General features: G+C 36.8%; 1 protein-coding gene across 3 annotated transcripts in view; it reads right to left on the bottom strand.

The window, feature by feature from the left end:
* PPFIA2 (PTPRF interacting protein alpha 2) overlaps window positions 1-10,126 on the bottom strand; it is a 315,886-nt gene extending 305,760 nt beyond the window's left edge. For all 3 annotated transcript variants that reach the window (XM_065626973.1, XM_065626972.1, XM_065626971.1), the window contains exon 1: window positions 9,878-10,126. In XM_065626973.1, coding sequence (XP_065483045.1) covers window positions 9,878-10,126 — 249 coding nt within the window. The remainder of the gene's footprint in view (window positions 1-9,877) is intronic.
* Window positions 10,127-13,773: the final 3,647 nt, after the last annotated feature.

Below are 13,773 nucleotides of genomic sequence, written 5' to 3'. Positions count from 1 at the left end.
TTCCATCTCCAAAACCCATTTGTCCAGATGGCACTTTTATTCGTTACAACTAAAGAAAGAGTTACTTTTATTTTTTCAGGAGATCAGAAGATCTATTTTCTGAACACAGTATTTATCTCAGAGAGTTCAATGCCTATACAGTATTTGCCATAATAACAGAAGAAAAAAAAAATCAGCATTTTGCACTGCAGACTCAAATACTCTCATGAGCCTTGTTTCGATAATGAGACTGTCAGAGCACTTTTGATGTGGGGACAGCACAAATATTCACATTTGCTTAGCTAGGCAAGCTAAAAATTAACAATCACAACTCAGCGCCTGCGTATTTCTTCCCTGACTTACTAGGATATGTCTAAAACACTGTCCAAAGAACTCCTGAAGTAATTGCATGCATTTCAAGGAGCACTGCACTCTCATGCATGTGCCCAGTCTTCCAGATAACCCACAAAACTGTAGATGTGGTCTATTGATGCAGGAGATCAGGCTCCAAAAGAATCATAGACAGGAAAGTTGTTCCAAGACAAGATGAATTTCCACTTATAAAACTTCAGGGTTGTAACTTCAATGAGAAACAGCTAGTGAAAAAATCATGAGAACAGATTCACAGACTCTCTGCCCCTTTGCTCCTTAACTACTTGCTCTTCAAGGACTATTTCTATCACAGATTGAAATAAATGGGTAAACTTCAATACTGACTTCCATGAACTCTGCTGTAGGGTTTTAATTCCTGTGAAGACTGTCATTCTATCCTTCTTACTGAGTTCTACCACTTTAATGCAGAATTATAGTCTATCTACTTATTAATTACCTTTTCTAATTATTACTCCTTCCCTTTATCATTATGTTCCCTTCTGCTTCGTATCTCACAAAACAAACAAAAAAAAAACCCGGGGGAAAAAAAAAAATCTGTAATTTTGCTTACTTTATAATTTCAAATAAACCAATAAACCAACCTACCAATAGAGGACCTTATGTAGGTCTCCAAGATTTATTTAATATTGTATGTTTTGACACATTGTGATAACAAATTGACTGTCACAGTATAATTGGTTTTCTTTTAGAACTCATACATGTTAAAGAATGCAGTATAGACCAACAGTAATAAAAACAAACAAACAAAAACGAAACCAGAATCTGATCCTAACTAGAGAAAAAACACATTTAAAGGATAAGATAAACACAGGAAATGATGATTTGGAGCAGATTCTTGAGTAGACTGTAGCGATGTTATATAATATAGAACCAGGTTACTGCTTGACCTGGCCCTTAACTTCTGCCCATAGAAGTTCAGATTCCTGGGGGTCATGTGAAAGATATACATCCCACAATATAAGCAAATCTGTTTTCTTCAGAGTCAACAGTGAGAGTTAAATCATGTATACTTTGGAAAAAAATCACGTCCTTAAAATAATTTTATGTTTTTGAGAAAATACTTGTTAATATGGACAAATATTTGTTAATATAGAATACTGTGTTCAGTTTTGGTCCCCACTCTGGAAAAAAAGCGTGTACAGGCTGGAGAGGGTCCAGAAGGGCCACAAAGATGATCAAAGGACTGGGAAGCTGCCACGTGAGGGAAAGCTGAGAGAACTGGGTTTGTTCAGCCCGGAGAAAAGAAGACTTAGAGGAGACCTCATCACCATGTTCCAGTATTTAAAGGGTGGCTACAAAGAAGATGGAGACTCCTTTTTTACAAGGAGTCACATGGAAAAGATATGAGGTAATGGGTACAAGTTACTCCTGGGGAGATTCTGATTGGACACAAGAGGGAAATTTTTCACTGTGAGAACAATCAGCCATTGGAATAATCTCCCCAGGGAAGTGGAGGATTCACCAGCATTGGACCATTTTAAGATCCATCTGGACAGGGTGCTGGGCCATCTTGTCTAGACTGAGCTTTTGCCAAGAAAGGTTGGACCAGATGATCCTTGAGGTCCCTTCCAGCCTGGTATTCTATGATGGAAGATAGCCCAAATAAGACACTTCTAAAAGCTGATTCTTAAATATCCCGCATTTTCATTGTTTTTAATAGAGAAATTATTAAGGAAGGAATGCGCATTTTCAAGAAGCTATATTTTTTTGTTTTGTAGCTTTTTTGTTGATGTGCTGCTCTTTGATGATGTCTGAGCCTCTACCATCCCCTTTCAAGGACATAAGCAAAGAGTATTCCATCAGAGTCAAGATTTATAAAATTGATTTATTTTTTCCAGTTTTTCTTCACAAAAGAACAGAATAGTTCCATTCGAAGTGACCTACAACATCCATCTAGCCCAATTGCCTGACCACTTTAGGGCTGACCAAGTTATATCATATTATTAAGGCCACTGTCCAAATGCCTCTTACTATCAAGCATAACTATAACTGTTATGACTACAGCTGTTACAAAACTAGGAAAAAAACATGACTATTGCTGTTATGAAATCTAGTGTCTACAGTTTTCATGGCAACAACTTAATTTGTAAGGACTTGGATAACCACCTCTGCTCTATTCTCTTGACCAGCATTACTGTATTTTTATCTCATATTCAGTCATGTGTCTTTATAAGCATTCAGATAATGAGCCATCAATAGTTAATGCAGCAGTTTACGTGCCTGGCTCAAGCTAAAATAATTGATAGCAATGTTTATGAAGAAGAGATAGACTGAAATGGGAGTACATAGTCTTGTTACTGGCTTCAGGCATTCACCACATGCTCCTCCTCCTCTAAATATTTATGTTTGTGTCTTTTTTCTCATATCCCAGCTTTTTCTCCTGCTGGACTGTCATATTAGTCTTTGTCAGTCATCAAGTATTTATTACAAAGTCCACAGCTTTTCAGAGAAAATCTCCTCCTTATACAGAGGACTTCACAAGAGTGAGGAAATAAATTCATACTTGAAAACAATTCAATTACTTGTACACACAATTATACCCATGATTGTGTTCTGTTAGGAATATGCTGCCAGTTTAAAAAAGAGAGTCTAGAGCCAGCTAAAGCATTGTCCTACTTATACCGGTGACAGTCTGTTTTTTGACGGATAATATTAGTTAGGAGTCATCAACCTTAATTAAATTGGTATTTAATACTATGCAAACAGCTTTTGTTCACTTTTATGTAGAAAAAGAACAGCCATGTATACATGTTCTTTAAGTACCTGAGAAAGATAACACTTAAATCTTTCCTAAATGTTTCTAAGGTTGGACACAACTAATATTTCACAATTGTGTTGCCCTTAAACCATTGTGACTTAATAATGTCATTTCCTTGGAATTCCAGGTGTTGTCTCTCCATCATACACTTAAATCCTGTAACAAAATGTACTTACCTTTATATTTACTCTCTTATAATTAATTCAAAAATTATGTTTAATTTCTAGTCTTTTGCATACATATCAATATGCTTCCATTAATATTCATATATTGAGGTAAACAGTTAACTAGCAAAAAGCATCATTCCAAATTATTTACGAAAATATTTATGTCCATATTTAGCACCTAAACTGGTTTAGGCAGTCACAAGGGTTTGCTACTTGCACTGACTTTAGTGGGAACTGCATGAGTTCAGAACACCTGAAAATGAAGACTTTTTTTTAGTAGCCTGAACAACTGTTCTCTAAGACAGTGGAAATCTGGAGATAGCAACAAGCACTGAATTAAGCTTTAACTTTAGACATGAATACTGAATGTCAAACTGGACTTCTGAGACAGAAAACTGGGAACTTCCACCTCAGACACATGGGATAGGATCCCTGTTTCACTTCTCAGAATTCTTTTAAAATTATTTTGTAGAAATGTGAGAAAAAATGTTTTATCTTGGAATATTAAAAAAGCCCTCCATACAAGAGAATGTTTTTAGTCCTTCAAAAAAAGTACTGATTATTCATTCAAATATACAGGACGCCATTAATGCCCTATTTTATTTAGCATAGCCAGAAAGAAAATGGGGAGAAAAGCCATCATTCAATCTTCATCACAAGAACAATACTGTGGGACCCAAACAAGAAACACCTGAAATTGCTTAGCAAGTGTCCAATCATTTGGACAAAATTTCTGTTAAATTATTTTTAAATGCGTTTATTTTTTTTCTGGTGGGCTATTTTATTTTTGGTGTATGTCACTACATGTATCTATGTCACCATTTTGTGTCTATGCACTATATGCACACACATTTAAACAGAAAATACTACCTCAGGATAAGGCCCTGCTGACTTACTGTTGTCTTCCTATACCTTTCCTGTCCCTGGCAGTAAAACATTCATTATTCATCAGTATTGGAAGAAACTGCAAGGCTATCAACAAAATTCTCTAATCACAATCCTATTAAAGCTTAATATTGATCAAATTACATAAACTGGTTCAATAAAACAAGGTCATTACATTTCCCTCTTTGGATTTTTCTTTCTATCATGCCTCCAGTAAGCATTTCTAAATAAGTGGTATCTTATTGGATGAAATAAAACCTTAATGATTGCCAGTATATTTCTATTACTGTTTTTATTACTGAGTTACTGTAGCTAAGAATTAGAGTTTAGCCAAAATCTATGAGGTAAGAGGGGATATCAAAAGATTCTTTTTAGCATTGCAGTCCCACATCCCAAACAATGCTACTATCCATATCTAGAAAGAACAGATTTTCAAATAGTGCTGATGATAATATTTATCAGAGAGAAAAAAAATTTCTTGCAACATCTTCAAGAATTTATACTTAATTAGTACTAGGTGTTTGGATCTCCATCAGAGAGATTCACAGGAATCACAATACACTCAAAGTTGCTGGAAAGAAAAAAATTAAATACAAATAGGTTAAGAAACTGAAGCCGTTTCTTCTCCGTGTTCCTTATCAAGACCACAAAGAAGGGTGACTTTAATTCTTTAGTACTGGATGTTTCCCTGTCTGTTGTGGAGATCCATAGTAAAGATACTTTAAATAGTGATGGTAAAGATACTTTAAATAAAATTCTGAAGAGGCTAGTATAGAAACAGGCAAGACAATTGGTCTGTTGTACATATAATATTAAAAGGTCTTTCATAAAGTTGTAAATTTTTTTAACTATTTCATCAAATGAAAAGCTGCTCATTTGTTTGCTAGCTACCATTAACAGAGTTGTTCATTATTACTGTACAATTTCTCAGAGGAGGATGCTGTTTCAAAAATAGATTAGTATGTATTTCAGTATCACTCTCTTCCTAAGCCTGGACAGCTGGTACCACTAGTACTACTTTGCAGGGGGTTTGGACCACTTGAGTTCCAACAGCCCTTCTCAGTATAAACTATTTCAGAAGTCCCTTCCAACTTCAACCGTTCTGTGATTCTGTGACTATTAGATTAGTTTCTAAGTAAATCACTGAGTGAGTACATTACTAATAAACAAAACACACATATTTGACTAAAGGGTGATGACCTACGAACATCTTCTTATAAATAATACCTCAGCATCTTCCGTATCTTGAAACTTACTTTTAAAAGACTAAAAGAAATAATAAACAGCTACAAAACAAGCCTAGTTCAGCATTATCAGAGCACATTTATAATTATTATAACTCTTATGATTCTTATGATTCATTATAAGTCTTGCAATGACATAAATAGTATTTTTTCAGTGTCAGTGTTTTTCAGTGTTTCAGGCGATTAATATAGGTGACATTTTCTAGACAATTTAGCTTAGAGAAGATTATGGTGAAATTTTCTTGAGAAAGTTGTAACTGAACATTTTCTTCTTTCTACCACTCAAAACAGGAGTTACACTTTCTAACTACAGCTATTAATCTTTTTAGTAGAGCACTTTTTTATGCTACAGAAGACCTAATTTTACTCCAATAAAACAAAAACATACTGTTGAGTATTTAGATCCTATGCTTCTGCATTACAGTAAAGTTTGTATTGTATTTAGCAATTATTATTTTTTTTGCTGGACTCAAGAGTCGTGACCTAAATACAATAAATTCTTGTCGTAAAGGAACATGCAGTGCAAACCCAAATACACTTTCTTTAGAGGCTTCTGCTGCTAACAGGCAGCTTTGGGAAGAATAAATAAGACCACTTGTGAACTAGATTAGTAATATCAGAAGACCTATTATGCACAGAACACTTTTCAACTTAACTGTACTATCACATAATTCTAATAGTTTTAGTAAAAATACTCAGACTCATGTTTTATCCTTTGTGTGAATGATCCCACACAAAGTGGAATCTCTCTACAGTAAAGTCTGAAATCAGAAGAGGGAGGGGTGTTCTGAGTCAAGTTCAGAGAGTAACCAAAGGTATTATGATATAGAACGTCTTTCACAACAGGCTCATCTTGGAAACAGTTTGAGGTTTTAACCCTGTCTTTGTCTAAGAAAGATGGATTCTGAATGTCATTCCTTGATAATTCAAGACATTCTTCCAATGAGTGATATATCTTTATTCATAGTACTTTATGTTAATTCCTTCCTCTATTAACATTATTTTTGGCTTAAACCATTTCTTTCATCTTTACTTAGTCACTCAATCTTCCTTCCTCTCCAAGAAAACGTATTAAATCACTCATATTCCCTCTCAACTCCATTTTCCCCAGAAGTAAGAAAACTTCAATTAGTCTTTTCATGCAGAAGGTGTTATTGCCTCTTTGCTCTAGGAGGCTTTTTCTGAATCTCTTCCAACCTGAGGTTGCCTCCCAGTCACTACTGAGCCAAAATCCAGACAATAGGGTTCAAACCACCTTTTGGTTTAACTGCATTAGCACTTATCTATTTCTAATACAAATCTCTTACATAATACATTTCAGAATGACATCAGTCTTTTTTACACCCACATCCCATTGGCTGCCTACAAGCATTCTGTAATATATGTTTTCCTTCTCTAGTACCGCTACCTAAAAGGTCAGAGCATAAATTTTTGTTAGTTAACTGATAGATACATGGCCTTCATCTTTGTACCATGCAATATTATCCCACCTCTGTTACTCTTGTTCTTGTGTATTATAATCATTCCCTTAGATGACTATTCAATGCAATTTTGTGTTGTCTAAAATTTCCACTAGCATGCTCCTACTTCTTGTGCTCAAATTATCAAAAACTGATCCCAAACCACATTCTTGATCAACTGCTACTACTAGCCTCCTTCCATCCTGTCACTGTCTACTGTAAACCCTTGTCATATTCTTAAGTTAACTTTTTGACTTCTTATAATTTTTTCCTCCAAAATAAGTTTATAAAACTTCTCTGTTGTTACATGTAGTGTAACTGGTCTGCAACTGCCTGCTCACTTTTTCCCTCCTTCTTCAAACATAGCTGTTCAGTTAAACGTAGATCTTCATAAAGTTAAGACTGCTAATCTAATGGAAACAAAATTACTTCAGTGACAGCAATTGCAAAACAACTATATTTCTGTAACTCAAATTTGAAAGACAGTGAACTCTACACTGTTCTGTTGTAGTATAGATCCGTATAAAAACTTAGAGCCATCTACAGTGATACTTCGGATTTTGGTTACAGCATTAACAGCTGTAGCTGTAACAGCGTTAATTAATATCTCAAGCTCCATATTTAGTGTTATTAATTATTTCCTATTTCCAATCAGACAAGATTTTTCAATGGCTCATTCATTACTCCAGTTTTCCTGCAGGTACTTTTTGTTTGGATTCTATTTATGAAAAATGCAATGACTTTTCCAGTTCCTATTTTTAACTGTTTAAGACAATAAACAAAAACAGTGTCCTAACAAAAAAATGCTTTGGAATGTAACTGTGTCAATACACACTTCCTACATGCAAATCATTATGTAAATACTAAGAAATAATTGAATTTTGAAAACCACTCAAGAAATCAAGAGCTAAAAAATTAAATTTTGACAAAGCAAGACTCACTAGATGTTACATTATAACTAAATAATAATCATTGTATAGTTACTGTATATTTATGTATTCTTCTCTTAAAAATCAAGTGAACACAGAATTCTTCGTCTCCACAGGGAAGCATTTTGTCATAGGGCTATGTCAGGCAGCTAGCAATGCAAGCTTGCCATTCATAAAACTGTAAACAAAAAATAAAATTATAAAAGTGCTATGTAGAATATCTCAAGTTCAGAAAGGAAGTTAAATAATATGGCAGTCATATGGAAGTTAGTTCTTGGAAGGCTGTATTACTAGAATGTTCTATTACTAGGCCAGTGTTCTGTACTTATAAAAATAGATTTCTACAGAACTGAATTACTTACACGAAGATCTAAACTAGCTAATTGATGGGGAAAAAAAGTCGAGTTCTGCTTTGAAGTTTAAGCAGTATGTCTCACAGTTTCTCATACAGGAAACCCACATCTCTACTTCGACGGATGGATGAATGCTGCCTGAAATACACATTCTTAATGGTACATGGTAATGTAAAGTGTTGTCCTGACAAATCAATTACTTTTAGAGGTTGTACAGCTATCATTGAAAAACACACAACATCAATGTTTACTAGAAGTAGTAAATATTAAAATCACATCATGATCCAGCTCCTTAGAATTTCTGTTTCTTTTAGGCTCTTTATCACATTTATGCTGAATATTACTTTCCTTAGCTAGTCTCCTGCATTTTAGCAGGAGTTTTGCCTACATGAAACACAGAAACATTAAGGCTTAGAAACCTGCTCATCAGAAATACCTCACTATGGGCTATGAGGAATGCCTCTGTACTAAGCGGCACACCAAATGAGGTTTCACAGATACAGAACCTCCTCTCTTCTTCAGATTTCTAGCAATAAATCTTTGAATGAAGGGTCTATGCTGTCTTTCACTTTCTCTTTTACACTCTTCTATGAAGAAACACCAGCGGTAAAGCTCAACTGCCCACAAATTAGAGGTAAAAAAAATCACAACACCAAACTTGGTTCTAGTGTATATCAAGATCATTACTACTCCTTTGCGTTTGACCCAAGTGAAATGTAGTCATTCTTATTGCCTGGAGCTAATGCTGCTATTCTTCAAATGATTACTGCCTCTCTTTTTCAGCCCTGTCCCAAGGTATTCCTATAACCTGCCAGGGTTAGCCCTATGCAACTGCTTCTGTTCCCTACTCCCGTGGGTGCCTTTTTCCTTTTCTGTCTTTAAGTACTTTCTCACTGATTTGATTCATCCTTACCATCTCTTTATTCCATTCACACAGCCGAATCTGTCTTTCTCTCTAGCAACTAACAGGTACACAACTTTGCCCAGGTAAGTATGCCCTGGCACTCACATTTACAATCAAATTCTGTTGCAAGTGACAGTTGGGAGATGCAAAGAAAATAACATGGAGAAAAACTGTGTTTTGACTCATGGTATATTTCAAACCTCTGGCCAGATATACATCCCCAGCTATGATGTTTCTTTGCTTTTAATCCTAGTATACTGAAAAATAATGCTATATTGATATATATTTCTGAAATATAATATTATATTATTATTTTAAGTGAAGTAATGTATTCCTCAGTTCCTAAAAAGAAGACCAAAGTAACTTTAATTAAATGTATATAATTATTTTAAAAATGAATAAATATACTAAGATATCATTTGGTTTTGGTTTTGTGCGTAGTTCCTTATTTGACCTACACAAGCTAGTTTTGTTTGTTGTAATGCTATTTAGAAACCATTAGATCTTTAATTTAAATGATCCCTCATCTGTTTTAAATGCTAGAGCAACAGCCAAAAGAACCAGTAGCTACAGGTCTTCATCTTGCTCTCCTTGAAGTCAACAGCATTACTCATACTTGTTACTTTGAAGACAGGTACCCCAGCGGTCAAAATAGGTACTGTTTAATTGACAGGAGTTCTGCAGGTGACCTCAATGGGAGCAGAATTTGGGCCTCAAGGTATAGATACTGACTAAGGTAAAAGTAGGTACCATAAAGTAGAAAATTGGTGAACCTGAAAAAAAAAATTCTTTATCAACTACATACCTGAGGCAGTGCTGAGTTAAGCTGTCGCTGGAGGGAATCTCTGTCGTAGATGACATCCTGTAGGCGTTGCTGTGCAAGTGACAAGCTTTCCTGTGTCTCCCGAAGAGTATCAAGGAGACGGTCCCTTTCATCCAGCATGTTCACCATCAGCTGCTCAAAGTGAGAATCCGAGTCCGAGCCGCTGCTTTGGGACCCCCGTTGACTCATCGGGGTGTCCTCGTTTATCGTTGGCATCACTTCACACATCATTTCTTTAGAAAAACACAAATCAAAGAAAAGCTCTTCAGTAGAAAAAACATTTGAGTGGATTTCATAAGAGGAATTAACTCTGTCACATGGACACAGTCAGTAGATTATTGCATTGTTCCCTCCTTCAACTTTGTGCTCTCAATGTTAATCAGATGGTCGATAGATAGGGATTAAATACAGTGAATAATTCCACACAGCGAAGACTTTGAATATGCTTCCTAAACTGAGAGAAGAATGACTGGAAGGAGATGGAGGATAACAGTATATTTTTAATTATTAATAGCTTTGCAAATAATGCTCTATTAAAATGACTGAAAATACTTCTGCTGCAATTGTAGTCTCCTTTATCGTTGACTTTCTCTCCCCTCTTACTTAATGTCATTTTGAATTGTTGGTATTGATGCCAATAGCTGCCATTAATTGCCAGATTTGGTCCTGCTCTAGGCACTTCTACAGTACAGATCAGGCTAACCATTGATCCAGTATCATGCTGCCTTTACAATGCCAGGTTAATCTATTTTTCTATCTGGTTATTCCCACCCTTAGGGGAAATTATTCTCCAGTGAGCTCATTCAGTAAGAGGTCAAGAACTAGAAACTCTCAGCTAATTACCATCCCTGTGATATCTTGTGCTAACTGAATTACCAGGGACAGAATCACTGTTGTTTGTTTCCTAAAAACAGTGCTAAGTAAAGCAAATAATATCACCCAGTTTCATTCTTCAACTATGAAGCTTCTCATGTAAATCTCAAAACCTCAGTTTGTGTATGGGGAGAAGCTTATGCTATGAGATACTGGGTTCAGCAAATGAGAAAAAAAAAGATCCAACAGGTCTCAAAGCTCAGATTTTTTTTTTTCTTACCTAAAAGGACTGTGTTAGTAATAGATGATATCTACCCAATGGAAGTCACTCAAAGGATCAGAAATTGTTTTTTCTAGTATGACTGAAGAAGCACAGCAGACATAACATTATACATAATTAGGGGTTAATTTCTGGAAATTCTTTTATTGTACTAATGATTGGAAGCCTTCTATCTCAGCAAGTGGGAATCAAGGTGCTTTTGGTTCATCTACTGGAAGTTAAGATATTTTACTTAGGAGTTTGCTGTGGACCTTATGGATGTGAACTTTGTCGGCAGTACCTGTGGTTGACAAACTTCCACTGTTAAGTGTGCCATCATTTAAAATTCTCATCATTTTGGTCTCAATACTCTCATGGATTAGCTTTACATATTCTTAAATCTGGTCTGCTTTCCAAAGTAGGAAGATGGAACTTGTGAAAGTGGAATTTATGAAAAAAAGGAAAATCTAGCTGTTACAGAGTATAATTTGAAAACAGGTCATACACGAGGGAACAAAGAGCTAAGACACCTGTACCTAATTCGTTAAAACCAACTCCTACTACCACCACCAAGTCACAAGCAATCCTTGTGCTAACACTTCTTGCTGCTAAGATCTACTGGGAAAATTACATAGCTTCGCTAAGATTAGCTGGCCTTGATCATATTCGGAATGTTCATGCAGAATTTAGTTTTCCTAATTTTCACTTTTTCAGCAGATGTGCTAAGCAGCAAAGCTGGCACCAAACATTGGTATTTCAGCATGAATTATCAGCTACTGCTGTGTTGCTTTCATAGGCAATAGCTTCATTACTGAGATTTCAGGTACGTCTTGATCTGATTTTTAAAGTGTCTGAACTGGAGGCAAGGTAAAGGTTGTCTACGGCTACTATCCACTTAGTAATTAATTAGGTGCAAGAGAAGTAGTTAATAGCTTGAAGTGATAGCGAAAATTTTCTCACATCTCCAATATATTTAGGTCAGGTATAGTTACTCAGGATTATCTGATTTGATGTTGTCCACTGTCCACAGATACCTTTAAATGTGGGACTGCCTGCAGGGAGGAGCCACTGCCTTGCCTCCTCGATCCTCTCACAAGGTTGTGGGAGTAATTTTCACTCAGAAAGTGGTCATCACTCTGTGGAGTGTCTCCACCCAGGTTCCACCTGTGCTTAACCAGTTTTGGATGGCCAAGTTCAGAGTCAGCAAAGGGACAACTAAAACATCCAAGGCCATCTGCCACTTGCTCAGTTTAATCGTAACTTTTCAGTATGCAGCAGGTGGCCAGTGACCAAGGTCTCTCCATGCCCGTTCTTCAAGACCAAAGAAAACAATTCAGATTGTCACTGAACCTTTCCTGCGTCACGATCATCAACATCTCATGGGGCATACTTCCTGCCCCAGGGGATTCTCTTCGGTGAACCTCGATCAAGAAATTAACTCCAATGTTCTGCACATGCAGATCAAGTTTATGGTCTGAATGGCACAGCATACACTACCACTGCTCACAGCCAGTGGCAGAGTGAGAGTGGTGCAATTTTTCACTCAAGCTGGTGTGCGTGTGCAGCAAGAGGTAGGGAAAACTCTGCGCAGACAACTGTTGCTGCCTTAGCACCTTGTGTTCAAACACAGACAGAAAATCTCCTTCTGTAGTCATTACGGTGATGTGGGAAGCCATATATGTAAGTGGTTGTGGAGCAGCAATAGAATACATAGGTTGAATGCTCAGGGCACTATTATAACCTCTTCTCCCTCTAAGCTGCTGCATTCGGGGAGCGGAGTGGACCATGCAGCATGCTTATTTTGAAAACCTGGACTGCATTATCCTGAAATGGCACAAGTATCAAACCTGGGCTATGAGCAAGACCACAGAAAAGGCAGGGAACACGTGGGCAGTTCCTGATGCAGGCAGTTGCTATTTGGATGTTTTCTCCCACAGCTCACAGCCCCAGGAGAATCTTTAAAAGGTACAACTGTTCTTGCAGTCAGACTGGTGATGTAAATTGCTTTCTGGCAGTTCGGAGATCAATGCCATTATTCCATTGGAACCACACGCATCCTTTCCCCACCCTCAGCTCAGAGATAAATATAGAAAAGCAGTATGCTAACCTGGGCTGGATCAGAAATGCTGGTAAGGTGTGCCAGAAGGGGATGCATTGATACTTGCAACGGTGAGGAGCAGGAGAAAAGGGAATCCTGGGCCATGTCCTCACCTGGATTTTCTGTGGGAGCCAACAATGGGGACCCTGGAAAAACCCTGAAGGGAACCTGGCTTCTCAGGGTGTTCCTGGGTCATCAACTGAGAAAAAGGGAATGAAACTTCAAACAACTGCAGGTTTATTGTGGGTTTCCCAAATAAAGACTTCTTGCAGGTCTTCATGATAGACACATATGCCATACTGTTCCAATTTACTTTGATTTGTGTGTTCTTGCCTTTAGAAAAGCATTCTCCTTTCTTTTTAATCTGGCGTTTATCACTCTTACACCTGCCAGCAGATGGTATGCTTTCAATGTCCTGAGGCTGCCACCATGTAACACTGTTCCCAAGAAATGCTGGCCTTCTTCCAACACATGTTCAAGAACAAAGCCACTTCCTCAGGACCTTATTGCACCCTTTATGAATTTTCTGCTTGATAGCAGAAAGAAACCAAAATACTGAGAATATTTGAAGAATTTTAAAAGGAAGAAAAAAAGGAAAAAAGAAAAGGGAGGCTCATCAAGAGAAGCTGCAACAAATGCTAGGGTAGGTAAAACAGAGAAAGGACTTCAACAGAAGTAGAGGAAGAACATCAGCAAACAGACTGATCA

This window comes from Caloenas nicobarica, chromosome 1, assembly GCF_036013445.1.
Source record: "Caloenas nicobarica isolate bCalNic1 chromosome 1, bCalNic1.hap1, whole genome shotgun sequence".
NCBI lineage: Eukaryota > Metazoa > Chordata > Aves > Columbiformes > Columbidae > Caloenas > Caloenas nicobarica.
Note: the sequence above shows the minus strand (reverse complement) of the source record. Positions and strands in the feature narration are given on the sequence as shown.